The sequence below is a fragment of the Scomber scombrus genome, chromosome 9, assembly GCF_963691925.1.
Source record: "Scomber scombrus chromosome 9, fScoSco1.1, whole genome shotgun sequence".
Taxonomy (NCBI): Eukaryota; Metazoa; Chordata; class Actinopteri; order Scombriformes; family Scombridae; genus Scomber; species Scomber scombrus.
The window spans coordinates 18,092,623-18,109,144 of NC_084978.1; the positions used below are offsets into that span (position 1 = coordinate 18,092,623).

The following is a 16,522-nucleotide window of genomic DNA, read 5'->3' on the forward strand; positions in this document are numbered from 1 at the left end:
TGAGCTAAACAGGCAGTTAAGCCTTTTGAGATGAGCGCACTAAAATATTAATAGGGGTCCTGGGCAACGAAAGGTCATCCCTGAGACTTAGGCTGAATAATAAGAGTCCCAGTAGCAACCACTGTGGACCTGAAGTAACAGCAGCTAGCAGAAAACAGCAGAGCAATAGCACCTCAGCAGCAGTCCTGCACTGCTGGACACAGTAAATGCTGTTATCTGATGAGAACAGATAAAACACATTTCCTTGTACACACAACATGTTTGTAGCTGCAGGCCAGAACAAGCTCAGCAGAAAATACCAACACGTTGCACATTGTCCAGATGGTACAGAAATCAACAAGACAACAAATATATTAATTCCACAACAATCTGGTTCAGATGTAACCACACAGAAAATAAAGTTATTTACTGTGAGCCTGAATCTGAAGTTCCTGGATGTTTTAAACTGGTACAAAAAGAGTATAATACAGTGAGGAAAGATAGAAGAATAGGAAGCTCTATCTTGACTTGATACAAGTCAAGATATACATTTATATAGCCTTAAGTTACAAATCCCAAATTTACCTCAGAGGATTCATATTCTGTACAAAACTGCTCTACAACAGCAGAAATCAATAAATACAGAAGCTGTCAAACTGAGATTTAAAAAAAGGTGAGAACAACATGTGTTCTTTCATCTTTTTTGTCCATTTGAATTATTCTTCCTGGTGTGAAATAACAAACGGAATTGTCAAGATTGTGATTGAAAGATTGTGATTTTGGTGAAATGCTAATAATCTAAATGTTGTATCTCGTGGTTGAAGTCACTGAAGACTTTTTCTGTATTAAACCCATAGCACAATCTTTAACTAACCTTAACCACATGCTAAACATAACCATGATAACCACGACAAACTTTGATAATGCTGTAGATGCTGCAAGCTCTCATAGTATTGCATGATCTGATGTTGCCAATGAAGATTTTACTTACATTCAGTATCCGCATTACCGTTGTAAATCAATTTTCATCATATATGTAGTTACTGCATCTGGGCTTTGTAGGTACAACAACCTCAATCCTTAGATCCTCATTAAGATGAGGAAAATCTCCACGAAAAAATCCTAAAAAGGTAGTAAACTTAAATGCCTTTCCTAGTTTCACCTCTAATTTTGCACACTTTCCTGTATCCTCCCCACCCCCACCTCTCTCTCTCTCTCTCTCTCTCTCTCTCTCTCTCTCTCTCTCTCTCTCTCTCTCTCTCTCTCTCTTTCTTTCTCTCTCTCTATCTCTCTCTCTCTCTCTCTCTCTCTTCCTCACTCTCACTCCCCCTTTCCTTTATACTGTGCCTCTTCTCTAAGAATGTACAATTTGCCCTCGATGTGTTTCAAATTACATGCCACATCAAATAAGGCTATCTCATAAGACTGAAAGCGTAAGTGCAAGTGTGTGCACGTGTAAGTCTTTTAGTATTCTACCACCTTCAGAATCTGATTCCTATTGAATGAATCTCTAGAGCTGAACTCAGTATTCAGAATGAGTAACATGGGATTGTAATAGATCTGATAGACATCACATACTGTGCCATTATCACTGACCTTTCTTTCTTTCTCTCTCTCCTCTCTCCCATCTATTCCTTTGTCTCTCCCCTCTGCAATCATTTAAAGGAAGCCGAGGTAAGTAAATCCATTGCGTTTGTTATTTCATATACTACAGTACTATTTAAATCTTCATAGCATTGTTGTCTGGCTTTAAGGCATAGTCTGGCTTTAAGGCATTGTTGCAGAGCTGCAGAGGTGTCACAGATATACATGCACAGCAGGTTGGAAAACTGGTCAGCCATAACGTGGTATAGTTCAGCATATTAAAATGATTCAAAAGTGGTTTGATATATTTCTACCTTGAAGCAAGTTTAGCAATTTTTAACACAGTTTATCACATTTGTAAGTTTCAAGAATCTTGACCTTACAAAAAATGTAAAAAAAATAAATACATTAAAAGAAAAACTCTTATGTGAATTATTAGTGTTGGTGTCTGTCAAAATACTGAAAGGAAGCTTATAATACTTTGCCCAAAGTATGGGGACACCTGAACACCACATCCAATGTAATTGTTGATGATGTCATTCCAAAAACAGGGACATCAAATGCTGCTGTAACAGCCTCAATTCCTCCCAGAAGACTTTCACAAGGCTTCAGTAGGAAATGACTTATATTTGCGGAAATCCCACTTTGCACTTTCATAGCTATACAAGATATTTTTATAATAGAGAAAGATGTACATAAAACAAGTAAAGAAGAAGTGAAGATGCATGATGCATGAAGTAGAGGGAGAAGCTAATTAGGTTTCCTCTCCTCAAATACAATTTTGGGTTGCCTAAAACAACGGCAGTTGTCATTTATAGAACGAGGACTGGATGAGTGGATCAACAGTCCATTTTCTCTGTTTCGTATGTGTAATTTAGCCTTCCTTTCTTTCCTTCTCTCTTTCCCTCCTTCATTTAATAATAAAGGAGGGAGAGATTCTGCTTTCAAACGCAGCAGGTTTCTTCTGTCTGGTTCAAATTGTGTCACTGACACAGGCTCACTCCCTGCTGACACACATATGGCTTGCTCTGGGTACTACTTTAGATGCAGACACCGCCACTTCCTGTGTGCGTGTGTGTGTGTGTATGGGCAGGTATACCTGTCATAGTGAAGAAAACACTTCAGACTACTTCCAGTGCAAACATAAATTATACAAACAAGCAAATCTCTCTCAAATGGAGTTCACAGTGTATGTTCAGACCATCATCAGCTGATCTTACTGAACATCAGCCTCTTTGTATAACAGAGTGGTCTGTTGAAATACTCAACTTTTGCTGCTGGTGTTTCCGGCCAGTGGCTGCTGCTGCGTTGCAAGTTTAAAATGCAGCACCTAATGTACCACTCCTGCCTTCCCCTTAGTAAAAGGGGACTTATCTTTCTATTTGTAATTTTCTGTTGTTTTTATACTGCTATAATGTCAGGTATCTATGTTAAACATGGTTGAAGTGTCAAAACTTGAGGTGAATCTACATAACAATGCTCCCTGTAAGTCAAGTCAGTGCTTCAGCCTGCTCTATATGCTGCATTTTCATTGTTACCTCTCGTTTCCCATCAAACTGACGTCAAATTTTTGGGCACATGACGGTTGCTGTGGTTGTCCACTAACATACAGTATGTCATATTGGATTTTGGCTTCAACGTGCACAAAGTTGATGTTTTGAGTAACAAAAGAGAAAAGGAAGTGAAATCTTTCTACTATAGTTTGTTTACTTAAACATTGGAGCTGGCAGATTCATGGACTATTAGCCCATATTTTCAAATGTGTGCATGGTACACATAAACAGACGTGTTTTAACTAGGGCTGTCCTCCTAACACAGTTTGTAAAAGCTCTACACAACATGAAATATCTATCTGGAATAGTTTGTTCCCAGTTTGATCATTTTCAGTGGTGAGACTCTTTCCATGACTGTAGCTCATGCTGCTTCTATATCTTAGTAGCAATACTAATTTGCAATTTTACAAATATGATTGGGAACATCCCAACAGCTCAAATATACCACCTTCCTCTTTAAAACCTTTCCTCTCCTTCTGTCATATTTATTCACAATAACAGCAACTGTTCTTTATAAACTGTTCTACAGATTAAAAGTCCATTTTGACCTTGAAGTTAAAGGTTTTTGTCCTAGTTCAACTCTCTCTACTGGAGGCTGTAACTTTCTTTAATCCCCTGTGTTTCTCCAAATATTTTTGTCCCATTTTTATACTTGCAAACAAGCTTCATGCTTCAGTATATTGTCTTTCTTCCACTGTAATCACTCATTTTTATAAAACAAGTAGGAAAGGAGTGAAGAATGAGGACAGGATTTCTCAGTAGTCTGGTTTAATATTTGGGCTGTTTTCTCTCTGGTCTACAAAGTAATTCAATGACATTCTCAGCGTGGAGTTATTTTTTCATAACCCAGTTTCTTGTGTTGTGTTTCCACTCAGGATGACTACTTCAAAAGCTGGGCTCCTGCCAAGTCTCTAGACCAAGGTGAGTCCTGCTGTTTTGTGTTTATATGAATGCATACTGCATGTGCAACAAAGACTGGGTGTCAAACCTCAATACTTTTTGAATACCAGTCAAAATGTGTCTATACAGAAGAATCAAGTATCAAAGCCTGTCAAGTGTAGAGAGTTGGCATTGAATGCTTAGTCAAATGCTTACCCTTGTTTTATGTGATCAAATAGATACAGGCTGGTGTTATATTGACAGCAGTCCAGACAACATTTATAATAATAATTATTATTATTTCATTCATATAATACAGTGCATACAACACATGCAGCTCATAGTGCTTACACAAAAACACATAAATACTTCTAAGTTTTTGAGACCACTATTATATAGACCAATTATATAAAATGAAGCCTATAAAAATATGTTTTAAGATTTAATTTAAGGTGTCCACCATGTCTGATGTATTCACCTCATCTGGGAGGCTATTCCAGTGGCAAGGGCCTATGACCCAAAATGCAGTATCATCAAAGGTCTTAGTTCTGGTGTGGGGAACATCCGATTCCAGTTTGAGGATTTCAGGGGTCTATGAGGGGCATACCTAACCATCATGTCAGAAACATAATCTGGTGCTGACCTGTTAAGAGATTTAAAGATTAAAAGTAAAATCTTGAAATGAATTCCTAAATAAACCACACTGAAATGGACCAACTGAATTCAAACCAACAGACAAACTACAGCAAAAAACTACAGTACAACACATAATATTACAGAGGCACAGTTTGCCATTAAAATGCAGCTTTGAAGGAAGGCAATATATGACATGTTGGCAGCATAATAACTATAAAAAAGGTTTTATAAATCAATGAATAAACTGTATCGCATAACTTGAAAGTACACTGCTAAACGTCTACTGTAAAGTGATGTTAAACAGCGAGGCAATGTAGAAAATGACCAAAAAGTAACAGAAATGAATTGCTTCATTTGGATTGCACCAGCATTAATGTTCTTAGGCCCAAGAGTGCGGTTCTGTATACTTATTTTATGTTTACTTCACATCATATATTATTCAGTCACGGTTGTTCAATGGTTCTCTTTGCAGCATGTAAATTAGAAAGAGTCCAACTGGACTAATTGTGCTGTGTTGAGTACACTGCTGCCAGAAGTCCAATCATCATTGGGGTGTGTGCGTGCGTGTGTGTGTGTGTGTGTGTGTGTGTGTGTGTGTGTGTGTGTGTGTGTGTGTGTGTGTGTGTGTGTGTGTTTTCCAAGGAGAAATGCTGCTACTTTTCTCAGATACGTACTGCGGACTTACTATGGAAACAATGCCAAGACCACTTTATCAATCACACTCAAGAGTGTAATGCTCATAGACCTCTAGTAACTCTTGACTAAACTCAATTATTACAAACACACACTCACTCTCAGTCTCTTCACGCATGCATGCACACACACATACACACACACGCACAGTTTAGAGGTTTGATTGGACTGCAGCTCTCTGAACAGCACAACAAACTTTTAATCTTTCCACCACTGAGTTTGTTCTGTTCTGTGCTGGCTTGGTTTGCATATCTAGTACAGTAACTGTAACTCTTCAGGGAAAGACTTGCTGAGCAGGTTTATCTGGGCCAGCTCCTCCATGGATACTGTGCCTAATGAGAACAGCCTCACATCAGTGCATCAAATTTTGGAGTTACTCTCTAGTTTCTCAGAGACGACTGAAGACAAAACAGAGCGTCATTCTTCTAACGAGGGACTAAGTACATAACATGTAATGGAGGACAAAATCCAGGAGAAGCACATGCATAGAAGCCTTATTTTAGATGAAAATACAATGGATCAGGCAACCATACAAGTTTAGCAAAATGATCTAAACAACTTTATTTGGAAGTAACACTAAAATTGAGCACACCTTTAATGTCGGAAATGATTCCTCACTGAACTAAACTAAACATCACCTTCAAGTCAAAGTAAACTGGGGGCTTGTTTTTCGTGTTTCTTGCCCCATTTAGACCTAGAGTGTCAACCATGTTGCTGCTCTCTGAGATCTCAGTAATCCAAAGTACAATGTTATCACACTCAATAGAACTGATGGTTTAGATAGATTGACAATAGGAACAAAAAAAACACCAGTAGTAATAATCCATAGTTTTTCATTTGTTGTAGCAGGAGACAGTACAATACGGTGGCCCGTAAAGACCATACACATATGAAATCAAACCTCAAACTTTAAGGAAATACACTACAAATTAAAAAATGCTACAAACTGTTAAACACATAGAAAAGTGAAAACACAAACATTAAGAGAAATATCAAAACAATATCAAAAATCATTGGTAACTTAGTGTTTGATTGTGGCTTGATGAGGGTTAGGGTTAGGGTCTGTGGGAAGACACCTGAGAGAAGAGACAGTGAGTGTTGACAATTTGTTGAAGATAGGAAGCCATGCAATTTGAAACATTTTTAAAAAGCCTGTTGGAAGAATATCAAGACAGCAGAATGAGGATATTTGATAATGTCTTCCAAGTTTCATGGTTGATCGAGTAAAATTGCATCAAAGTATTTGAATTGGTATTAACTGGACACAAGACAACACTTTCCCTGTACTTGATATGCAGTTCCTGGTGGATAGAAGTTCAGAGACTACTGACACAGGAGGGTTTGATAGCCTGTCGACAGTAGCAAACGAGGCACGTCCATTAGTATTGTTTTTGATGATGTCAGAGAAGAAGGACCGTCCTGCATTTCTCAGTTCCAAATTATAAATGCAAAGTCTCTCTTTATACATGTCATAATGAACTTGGAGATTTGTTTTTTGCCACCTGTGTTCAGCTTTTTCACATAGTTTTTTCTGTTCTCACCAGCATTGTATTTCTCCACGGAGATCCTCACCTTAGTGGCTACAATGACATCAATAACATTTGTAATTTTAGAATGAATTGAAATGAAAGCTGTATTACTCAGAAGCCACCATAATAATCTTTACGACAGAAACCATTTTATAATTACATATTTTTCAACATTTACTTCATTTAGAAAAAAATCTTGAAAGCCCTTTCTCTCTCTAAAATCTCTCCAGCCTTCTACATTGCTCACATCACAAAGTAAGTTTATACATCACTGCATCATTTTGACAGGACACACTGAGGTGACTGTGTGCTCTTGAAAATATGGCATCTGTGCTCTTCTCCAAATAGTTGTTTCATGTAGCTGAAACACAGGGCAGCTTTGTGCCAAGGATTGAAAAACAGACACTATATGAAAGTGCAGAAACACATTATTTTTCGTCCATCTTCTGTTTGCCTTTTCTGTGCTGCTGCGGCGATGAACTTCAGCTGCAACATGAGTGCTCCCCTGCTGCAGAGCTGTGAGCACTCTGCTCCTGCTACCATCACTATGCACCACGCAGTTATACTCCCGCACAAACAGCACATTGGAGAGTAAGCAAAACAGTAAAACAATTAGACAGCAAATAAATAATGGGAATCAATCCGACAATCTGGTCAGCTTTGGGAACATTTAATGGTTTTTGTGTCTGCAACGCTTTTAGTGGATTCCATTTTCACCTAGCTGATGCAGCAGATATCACACTTCTAACTGTTAACTTCACCTTTCGACTCCAACCAGTGTCCAGCCTGAGGCATAGTATGGAAAATGCCTGAAACCCTTTCCTAAACAAAGCTACAGCACTGACTTACTATAAAAAGCATTTCTTTGCCGTTGAAATTGGTATCATAAATCATGTTGAGGGACATTTTAGTCATTACAACGGACCAAACTGCAGGCTAAAAGACAGAAATCAAGTTTTCTTCCTGTGCTGTAGCAAATGAATAGGCTGCCAAAGTTATACTGTTATGTCTGAAGAACACTTTAAGAGGAAATAAAACAGACTGAATTTCAGCAGAGTAATGTAATCTCATAAACTCTGATGTGTGTGTGGGCATATTACAAATATCATATTGAAATGACAAGTGAAACCATAACACTTGATTGAGTATCAATGCAACTGAAAGGATTCCAGCATCAATCACCACCTGCTGATCTCAGTTTGACTAATGTATCACGGGTCGCCCTTGGAGACTAATCAGCAGCAGGAAGGTTGACGAAGGAAAATCCAGTCCCTTGATGAATCACTCGATGATTAATGCTTCCCTCTGTAGCATCTAATGAATGAAATCGGGGGGATCACAAATTACTTGTTGGTGATACTGAACAGCAAACGATCGAATCCACTGGTGGTATATCAATTTTCCAGACTTCTTGTGTGGCTAAATGAGGTCAGGCTGTATGTTTGTAGCTTATTGTAGAGCAGTGGAAAACATGTATTTGTGTCCAAATGAATCATGCTCAATTTCAGAAATATCCAGAATCAAATACAGTCTCTAAAACCAGTTCATTCCTTTGCCTCACTCATATGAACATATGGTCCAACTCATAAGTGTACTGATATAATCAACATATCAGGATGTCTGTAGGGAGGTATGGTATCAGTATTTTGCTTGCCTTTTAAATCCAGTGGTCTCTTAATGCTTCAGTACAACAGCATGAATAAGTTGACTTTCACTCTACAGAAGGCAGATACATTATTTCCTCAAACTATAAAAGTATATATATATATATAAAGTATAAACCAGTTCATTTTTGTCTCCATATGTCCATTGTTTCTCTAATTTGGACGGCAGCACTCTGAGAGGACATTTTGTGCATTGAACAACCTAACATACACATAAAACTGAAGGAGCCAAACTTAACATCCTGTGGAGGTGAAGTATTGTGTCAGCTTTTGCTGAGAGGCAATTTACTAAACCAACAGAATCTTATTTAAAGTGCTCCTGCCTACAAAATATATTCATGTAGCGATATCCCTGCTTCATGTGTGTTGCCCACACTGCAGTCACCATTTTTTCTCTCTCCCTTCTTCTTTTGTGTTATGGCAAACTGGATTGCAAATTATTGGTTATTTACCCATCCAACAGTTACTGAGCAACATTATCATTCATTTCATATTGATTCCGATGTATTGAGTTCATCAGATGAAAGTTACATAATGCAATAAAAAAAAGGGTGACTGTGAATTAACATAATGCAGTGATGTGTAAACACACACACATACACATTAGATGTTAGTTGTTTTTGTACATATTTGATCAATATTTAAAGATGTTTGGTTATAATTATCACATTTCCTTTGTGTTATTGTAGTCAGGTCTCTTCTCTGTTGTTCTTCATCTGGTTACGTATCCAAAATCTTCATTTTGACAGTTACATGTGCTTTTGTGTGTGCGTGTGATCAATTTTGAAATGGTCATAACGTAAAATTTGACTATGTCCCAACAATTCTGCAAGTTTTCTAAACTTTTGCACTCACAATACATACTATAACTTGTCTGATCCATATCTAAAGCTGACGGCCTGAATTGCTGCTCAACTTTTAGCTGGCTAAAGTCAGATCTCTGTGGCTAAGATGGAGAGTTTGAAATAAATATTTATATTTATATTTAAGTATTGCTTGTCAAAATATTTTGGAAAAGTTTGATAAATAAATAGATTTTAAATAAATAAATAATATCTATATGTTTTCATAATAAAATGGGAATTATGAATGTTTACTTTGCGTGCGCTTCTTTTAACTGCTTGTTAAACGTCTTGAAACGGTACACTCTAGTGATATGAGAAGGGCAAATATTAATTTGTATTTCAAACACTGTTCATTTGGTCAAAATTCACAGAGCGTTATATTAAAGGATGGGAAAACAATGATTAAATTAGTCTTTTGGCTGAAAGCGTTTCGTTGAGGGAGCTGTAGAAAAATTACGCATTGCACATCAATGTCGCAAACCTTGTAGTCTCCATCGTGTGTGTGGACAGACTGCAGATTCTTTCGCAATGCCACATGAACTTCCACAGTGTTTCCATGGTGACAACTCATTGACCTGTCTATTTCCCAGTCATGGCTATTTAACCTGTTAGTCCTCTCATGTTATGCTTAATGCTGAATTCTTAAGCTCTATAAGGGGGTAGGTGTGTGTGTGGGTGACACTGGCCTGTATCCCAGACAACCCAGTTCGCCCTGTGGGTGGATTAGACAGACATCGGCTGTGCTCAGATCAGGGCTTCATGCTTTCATGATGTGCCAACGCACTGCCCAAAGCTGACCTAGGACCATTGAGTGAGAAGTTACATCATGCATGAGTTTCCCCGTAGAGCCTGAACATTATATCATTAAAACAACATAAGCAACTAATGAAGTAATGTAAACACAAGGTCCACTTACTAGCTTCTTTTGGGTCAATTGATGAAGACACGTTAAGATTATTTTGTCAACTCTACTATTTCCATGGTTAAGAATGAACTTTCATGCTCAACAGTTGAAATGTTTTCTAGACTATGGCAAATCTTTTAAAAAGATATCAGCCCCATGAAGAGAGTAAAATATAAGGGATTTTTTCAGTTTTTGACATCTCAATGAACTGAGATCAAAACAAACTAACACACATTCTCCTGTTTTCGATAAATGAACATACTGTTGTTTAAAGATTGGGGTGAAATCCAATACTTTGTGATGTTTGTGTATTATAATCAGGCAGAGGAATATGAGCACACACATCCACACCAACACACAGCTATGGTTGTTTGTTTCACTCTCCACCCACCTGTGACTGACTGCAGCGATCTGAAGTTGGAGCACTCTCTTGCAGTCATAAAATAACAGCCACGCCCGGATGAAATACCTGCTGTCAAAAATCTTACACACTCGCTCACACAAACACAAAAAGTCCACTGAAATGAATTTAACAGTAGTTTTTAACCTTTTGCAGGGAACTGTGACAATCTTGACATGATAAGACGTAGCTTCACAGTGTATGAGAAATACTCACACAGCTTCTTGTATGAAAACTGCATGTTTGAAAAAGCAGTTTAGTGTCCAGCTAAATTTCAAATTCTGTGTCGTCCAGGTCAGCTCGAACAATGATTTTTTTATTTATTACTGGTTTCCTGCATGTGCTTTATGTTCTGTTCAGTCCCATTTGTAATTGTTGGAGAGAGACAGGGAGAGACGAGAAGTGAGGAAGAGTCCTTGGCAGCAGTAGACAGTTGTACTGTCAGCAAGACCGATGTCAAAATCCGTATTCTGGCTATTTCATTCGGGGTTCTTGTATATCGGCATGCCCAACAGATTTGTGAGGTTGTGATTGCAATACATTATCCGGAGAGGGGAGTCAAAGGGGGGATTACAAATGGCAGGCAGTGTCCCATTATCACAGCTAGTCCAGAGGAGCACAGGAGAGTCAAACTGGCACAGAGACCCAACCAGAGGACATAGAACGGACAAAAGACAGAGAATGGTCTGGTTTAAAGAAACAATAGAGTTTATCAAAGTTAAGTTTTTAATATTCAGATGTGTACTGCCCTTGTTGACTAATTAGATTATATAGCCTACTGTAGTGAGTAAGTGGTTGCTGTAGCAACCGTTTTTGGCAATGGAAACAGAAGTCATTTGTGAAGCACTCAGGTTTGGCAGTGACAGCCACAAACAAAGCCTTGAAAATCTGGAGCTTCCAAATTGCCAATCAGCCTGATTATACGTGGCATTGTGTTTTCCCAGCAGAGTGTTCATCGTTGTTATATATTTCATCAGTTATTTCTCCAACTCACTAACCCTCTGTCTCTGTAAAGATATTCTGAAGTGTGTCCGTTCCCATTTCTCATCATTTCATCCTCACACAGTCTGCCTGCTCCCTTAACTCTGCCAATGCTTCTTAATACGTTCTCATATAACTGTCTCTGATCTGCGCCTGAAGGAGTTAAAAGAATTAGAAGGGGAGAATCCGATAAGAAAAGAGGAAGATAGGACAACAAACAACAGTTAGCACCGCAGGTCTGTGTATTAAATGGAGAGTGAGCTGGAGCAAGAACAAATACCTCATTTCGGTGTAATGTGCTAAGGGTTTGTAGCTCGCTCTCAAGGCGTTCTTTAAACATTGTTTATTGCTCTGTTTTTAATGGCTTGTTGGCCACATCATAAAAAGTGACTCAATATCCGCGACCCTTGGCTCAGCTCTTATCTCGCTCTTTCAGACGGGTTGGTGCTCACAATGTTGAGTCTAAACACATAAATGGTACTATCAGCTGAAACGCACAAATACATGCTACGGTGATTTCAGGTGTATGCAGTAAATTAACTAGTCACACACAGGCGGTAATCAATGATACCTGGAGCCTGCTGAGACGCAGAGAAAGAAAATACACACAGTCACACCAAGGGTATTGTTAATTTAATGAACAGATGAGGCCAATCATATCAGCAAAGCGGTAAAAATTCTATTTAACCAAGATGAGAAAGGAAAGGTATGGAAGGAGAGACACCGAGGAAGTAGCAGCTAAGAAAAGTGGTGATAAAGAAAGGATAAATGTGTCCAGACAGAGCCACGGTGAGTAAAGTGAATTGTTACTACCTTGCACTTCCAGTTTTCAAAGGCAGAGCCAAGACCAACTACAAACTCAGAACAAAATGAAGCTGTGAATCAATGGACTGCAGTGTGTGAACAATGCTGAATGGGCTGTTTTCAAGGGGAGACACACATAACAGTAGATAACAATAATGGGAAGACTGAATCTGTGTGTGGGTGTGTGTGTGTGTGTGTGTGTGTGTGTGTGTGTGTGTGTGTGTGTGTGTGTGTGTGTGTGTGTGTGTGTGTTTGTGTTTTTAATTCTGCACTTTTCACCCCATAGCCAAAGGAGACTCCAATGATCACCGCAAATTAGGGTAAATAAACTTAAGAGGATGTGAGCAGTCAGTCATTGCGAGCGATCATAGCAGCAGCCCTCAGGCTGAATGCCAGCATGTGAAAGGGACAGTGGCACCAGAGGGTCTCGAGGGAGGGCAGCAGAAGGAGAGAGCGGACTAAAGAGAGATTTCCTGTGATAGGATAACTAATACTCGAGAGATAAGAAAGTCACCCCATAATGAGGAGAAGAGAGGTTGGGCAAAGGGGGAGAGAAAGGAAAGAGTGGAAGAATAATGAATATCAGGTGTATTGACAAAAAAAAGTTGGACTAACTTGTCACGCACACACATACATCTTCTTTCTTTTTCCTGGTTGTTCTGTACAGTCGCTAATAAATACAGGAGATGGATGAGTTTGGGAGTTAATCATCTCAAGGTATTAATGTCACAGCCTACAGACAGAGATGACAAACTCCCTGTACTTCAGTGTTTGGCTGCTCTGCTCTCCGCCTGAGGCTCTGCCACCACTGGCCTGCTTCCATATGGGGTGTTGTACTGCAGTGTTTGTGTGTGTGTGTGTGTGTGTGTGTGTGTGTGTGTGTGTGTGTGTGTGTGTGTGTGTGTGTGTGTGTGTGTGTGTGTGTGTGTGTGTGTGTGTGTGTGTGTGTGTGACGATGGATTAGTGCTTTTGTATCTAGATGGATAGGTGCTTTACTCTGCTTTACTTTGGCTCTGCCCGCTTGCCTGTTTCTGTGTTTAATAATGATGCTGCAATGAAAGGTTATGTTTGTCACTTTGCAGCATCCATTAAGCCTGCTTTTTGTTTTTTTAATCTCAAAATGTCTCAAAAATGTTAGATTTTTAACTACCAAAAATAACAAAAATTAAGTTTTATATTTGTTTCTGCAGTGATACCACCTCCGCTACATGTTTTATCCAGGGACTGACACTGTTGGTACTGGTATTTAATTGGGCCAATATCTGAGTGGGTGGGCACTAAACATTCATAAATACTTCTGTTTCCTGATTTGAGACTGTGTGGGACTGGCAGATATATATCAAATGGTTTTATACTCTTAATACATACAATATCTGAAGTATGATGAATTTGCTTACACAATTCAAATATCAGTTTGACTTCAATGGCTTTATATCAAAATATTTGCTTGGTTTGGATTGTGATATTGGGGAGCTATAAGCAGATGTTTAATATTTAAACATTTGTGAACTCTTGTAATTATTCTGGGGGTTTTTTGGCTGTGTTTTCAGAGGGACAGGTCAAGTCTGGCAGATATGGAGACCCAGGGACCACAGCCCACTCTGGCTCTGCCAAGAAGACAGTACAGGATGGTGAGTATGGCAAAACATTTTCATCAGTGTGGGCGGGGTTTTTTTTTTTTTTTTTTGGTCCAGTTTTTCGGTAACCTTCCTGTTTATGTTGTTACGGCAGATTGAGATTTAATACATGATGTTTTCCCCGTGCTGATACTTGTCTTATGATATCGAGATCCACCGTGTGATCATTCCAGATTATCTGATTGTAGCATGACTTTACGTTTAGCTCAATTGCAGTTCCCAAAAAAAAGAAAAACCAGTGGGTATCATACAGCTGTGTTTAGTGCAATTAGTTCTCCACCCTGACTACCTATCAGGTAGTGTGCAGAGATGTCATACCAAGCTCACAGCTCGTTCCTTGAACCAGATCGAAAATGGTTAATACACACAGGATGATCAAAGCTAGCCCCTTCAGTAACATTAAGCTATTTCCAGGGTTAGCTATTACGTTAACATCCTTAGTGTTAGTGCAGGCCAACATTAATTTGTAAAATTTAGCAAGTGGGCCTGTCAGTTGAGGTGTTGGTTTAGGAGAGTGTAACAAGTCAATGTGTCTGAAAGGACCGGAACCCTCTCTAATGTTGTTTGTTTGAGATTACCAAAAGTAACATCAAATGCATTTCATTAACGACATAGAAACTTCAACCTAATTTTGTAAGGAAAAATATACAGTTCATTTACTTTTTCTCAGTTTGTGATGATGTTGATTGATGCTTTTAACTTAATTAATTAATTTTTATTGGATTTAAGAGTACAAATATTCATGTGGGAATCAAGTTTTTATTTCTGCAGCACAGCATATATTTCGTTTTTTTTCAGCATTTGGGCTTGATTAATTTCAGCTTGATTAATTGAGAATGCAGAGGCATGAAGAATTGTGCAATCTGAATTTTCTTATAGAGCTACGATTAATCAGTGAATGGGGAAGTAATAGGGGACCTATAATGATATGGAGAACTTCCTTCTTTAATTCGTAGTGAAAGCAATTCCTGAGCTCATATATAATTTGATAATACAGATGAATAATAAAAAATGATTTGATTAAATAATTTATGCATGTAATTAATCAAAAAATTAAGAAAATGTTACAGTGATTAACAAAAAACAAATTATTGGTGAATAGGTACTATAGAACAGACTGAATAATCCCACCATGCAGCCTGTATGACATAAGTATAGTGAGAAACACAATGTAACTTCACCTTATAATATAACAAGAGCCCTCATGTCCATCCATAAAACTTAGAAGATGGCAGAACTAAATTATTAATTTCAAGGGCGTGCACACATTTAAGTGTCAGCCAATGAAAGTTCTCGTTACACAACATGCAGATTAGTTTCGCCACAGCAAGGCTCCAGAGTGCTGCTAAAATGATACCAGAGTTGGCAAATGGAAAAGTAAATGGGGAACCAATTGGCAAATCAAAATGCAAATTGAAATATGACTGAGATCCGTCAGTAGCCACACATTGTATTCTCTTCGTTAGGTAATTACAAAACCAATTACACGTGTTTTGATCTAATTCATTGTGAGATAAGCTGCATGTCAACACACGATAATCCACAGTATCAAAAGCCTAGATAAATCCACAAAAAAGAACAGCTGCCATATTATGCTGCTCATGTGAGAGTCAGGCTGAATAAATCGCTTTGCTTTCTCTGTATCTTCACATATTTAAATCACTCCAAATACAGATTCTAGGACAAAGCTGTGGTGAAAGTCTGGTTACTTTTTTTATATATAGTTTATTTCTGTGTTTTAATGTGATTCTGATCAATTCTAATGAAATATTACAGTTACAATAATGCAGCCATGCTTATCTTTCAGTTTGCAGAAATGTTGCCCTCTCATAGAAAGCTGCTGTTCAAACATCTACATTATAACACAGCATGTCAGTTTCTATTGTTCTGACACAGACTGAAAGTGAGTTGTGAAAACAAGAAATCTCAAAGGCTCATGTAGATGTGTAAGAGCCTCACATGGTGTTTATCCCTCGTGTGCTATTGGGAAAACAAACATTGCTCATTTGCCCTTTTAATGGAGCAGAATATGAGATTTTGAATTACTTAGCAAATTGTCTCTCTCTCTCTCTATTGTCTCTTCTTTACAGAGTGGTGTGAGTCACCACTACTGTGGTTGTAATCTTGTTGTGGGCATAATGCGTTCAGCTCAACACAGGAGCTTTGTCTTGTAGATAAATTGTATAGAATAATCTTCCTTCTTGTTTTCACATTATAACATGCCTTAGCTAAAATGGACACTCACTTTCACTGTATCACAACAGCTACTGTACATGTGTTTGTGTAAATGTGTGAATGATATGGTGAATGATAACATCAGAAAGGGAGGAAGGGGATAGAAAGAAGGCTCTGATTAGCTGTTATTCATTCATGCTCACACATACACTCTCTCTCTCTCTCTCAACACACACACACACACACACACACACACACA

The 16,522-nt window shown here is 38.3% G+C and overlaps 1 protein-coding gene across 1 annotated transcript in view; it reads left to right on the plus strand.

The window, feature by feature from the left end:
- Positions 1–16,522, plus strand: part of spock1 (SPARC (osteonectin), cwcv and kazal like domains proteoglycan 1) — a 96,803-nt gene that overhangs the window by 46,869 nt on the left and 33,412 nt on the right. The window contains exons 2-4 of the mRNA XM_062425816.1: positions 1,645–1,653; positions 3,992–4,037; positions 14,002–14,082. Coding sequence (XP_062281800.1) covers positions 1,645–1,653; positions 3,992–4,037; positions 14,002–14,082 — 136 coding nt within the window. The remainder of the gene's footprint in view (positions 1–1,644; positions 1,654–3,991; positions 4,038–14,001; positions 14,083–16,522) is intronic.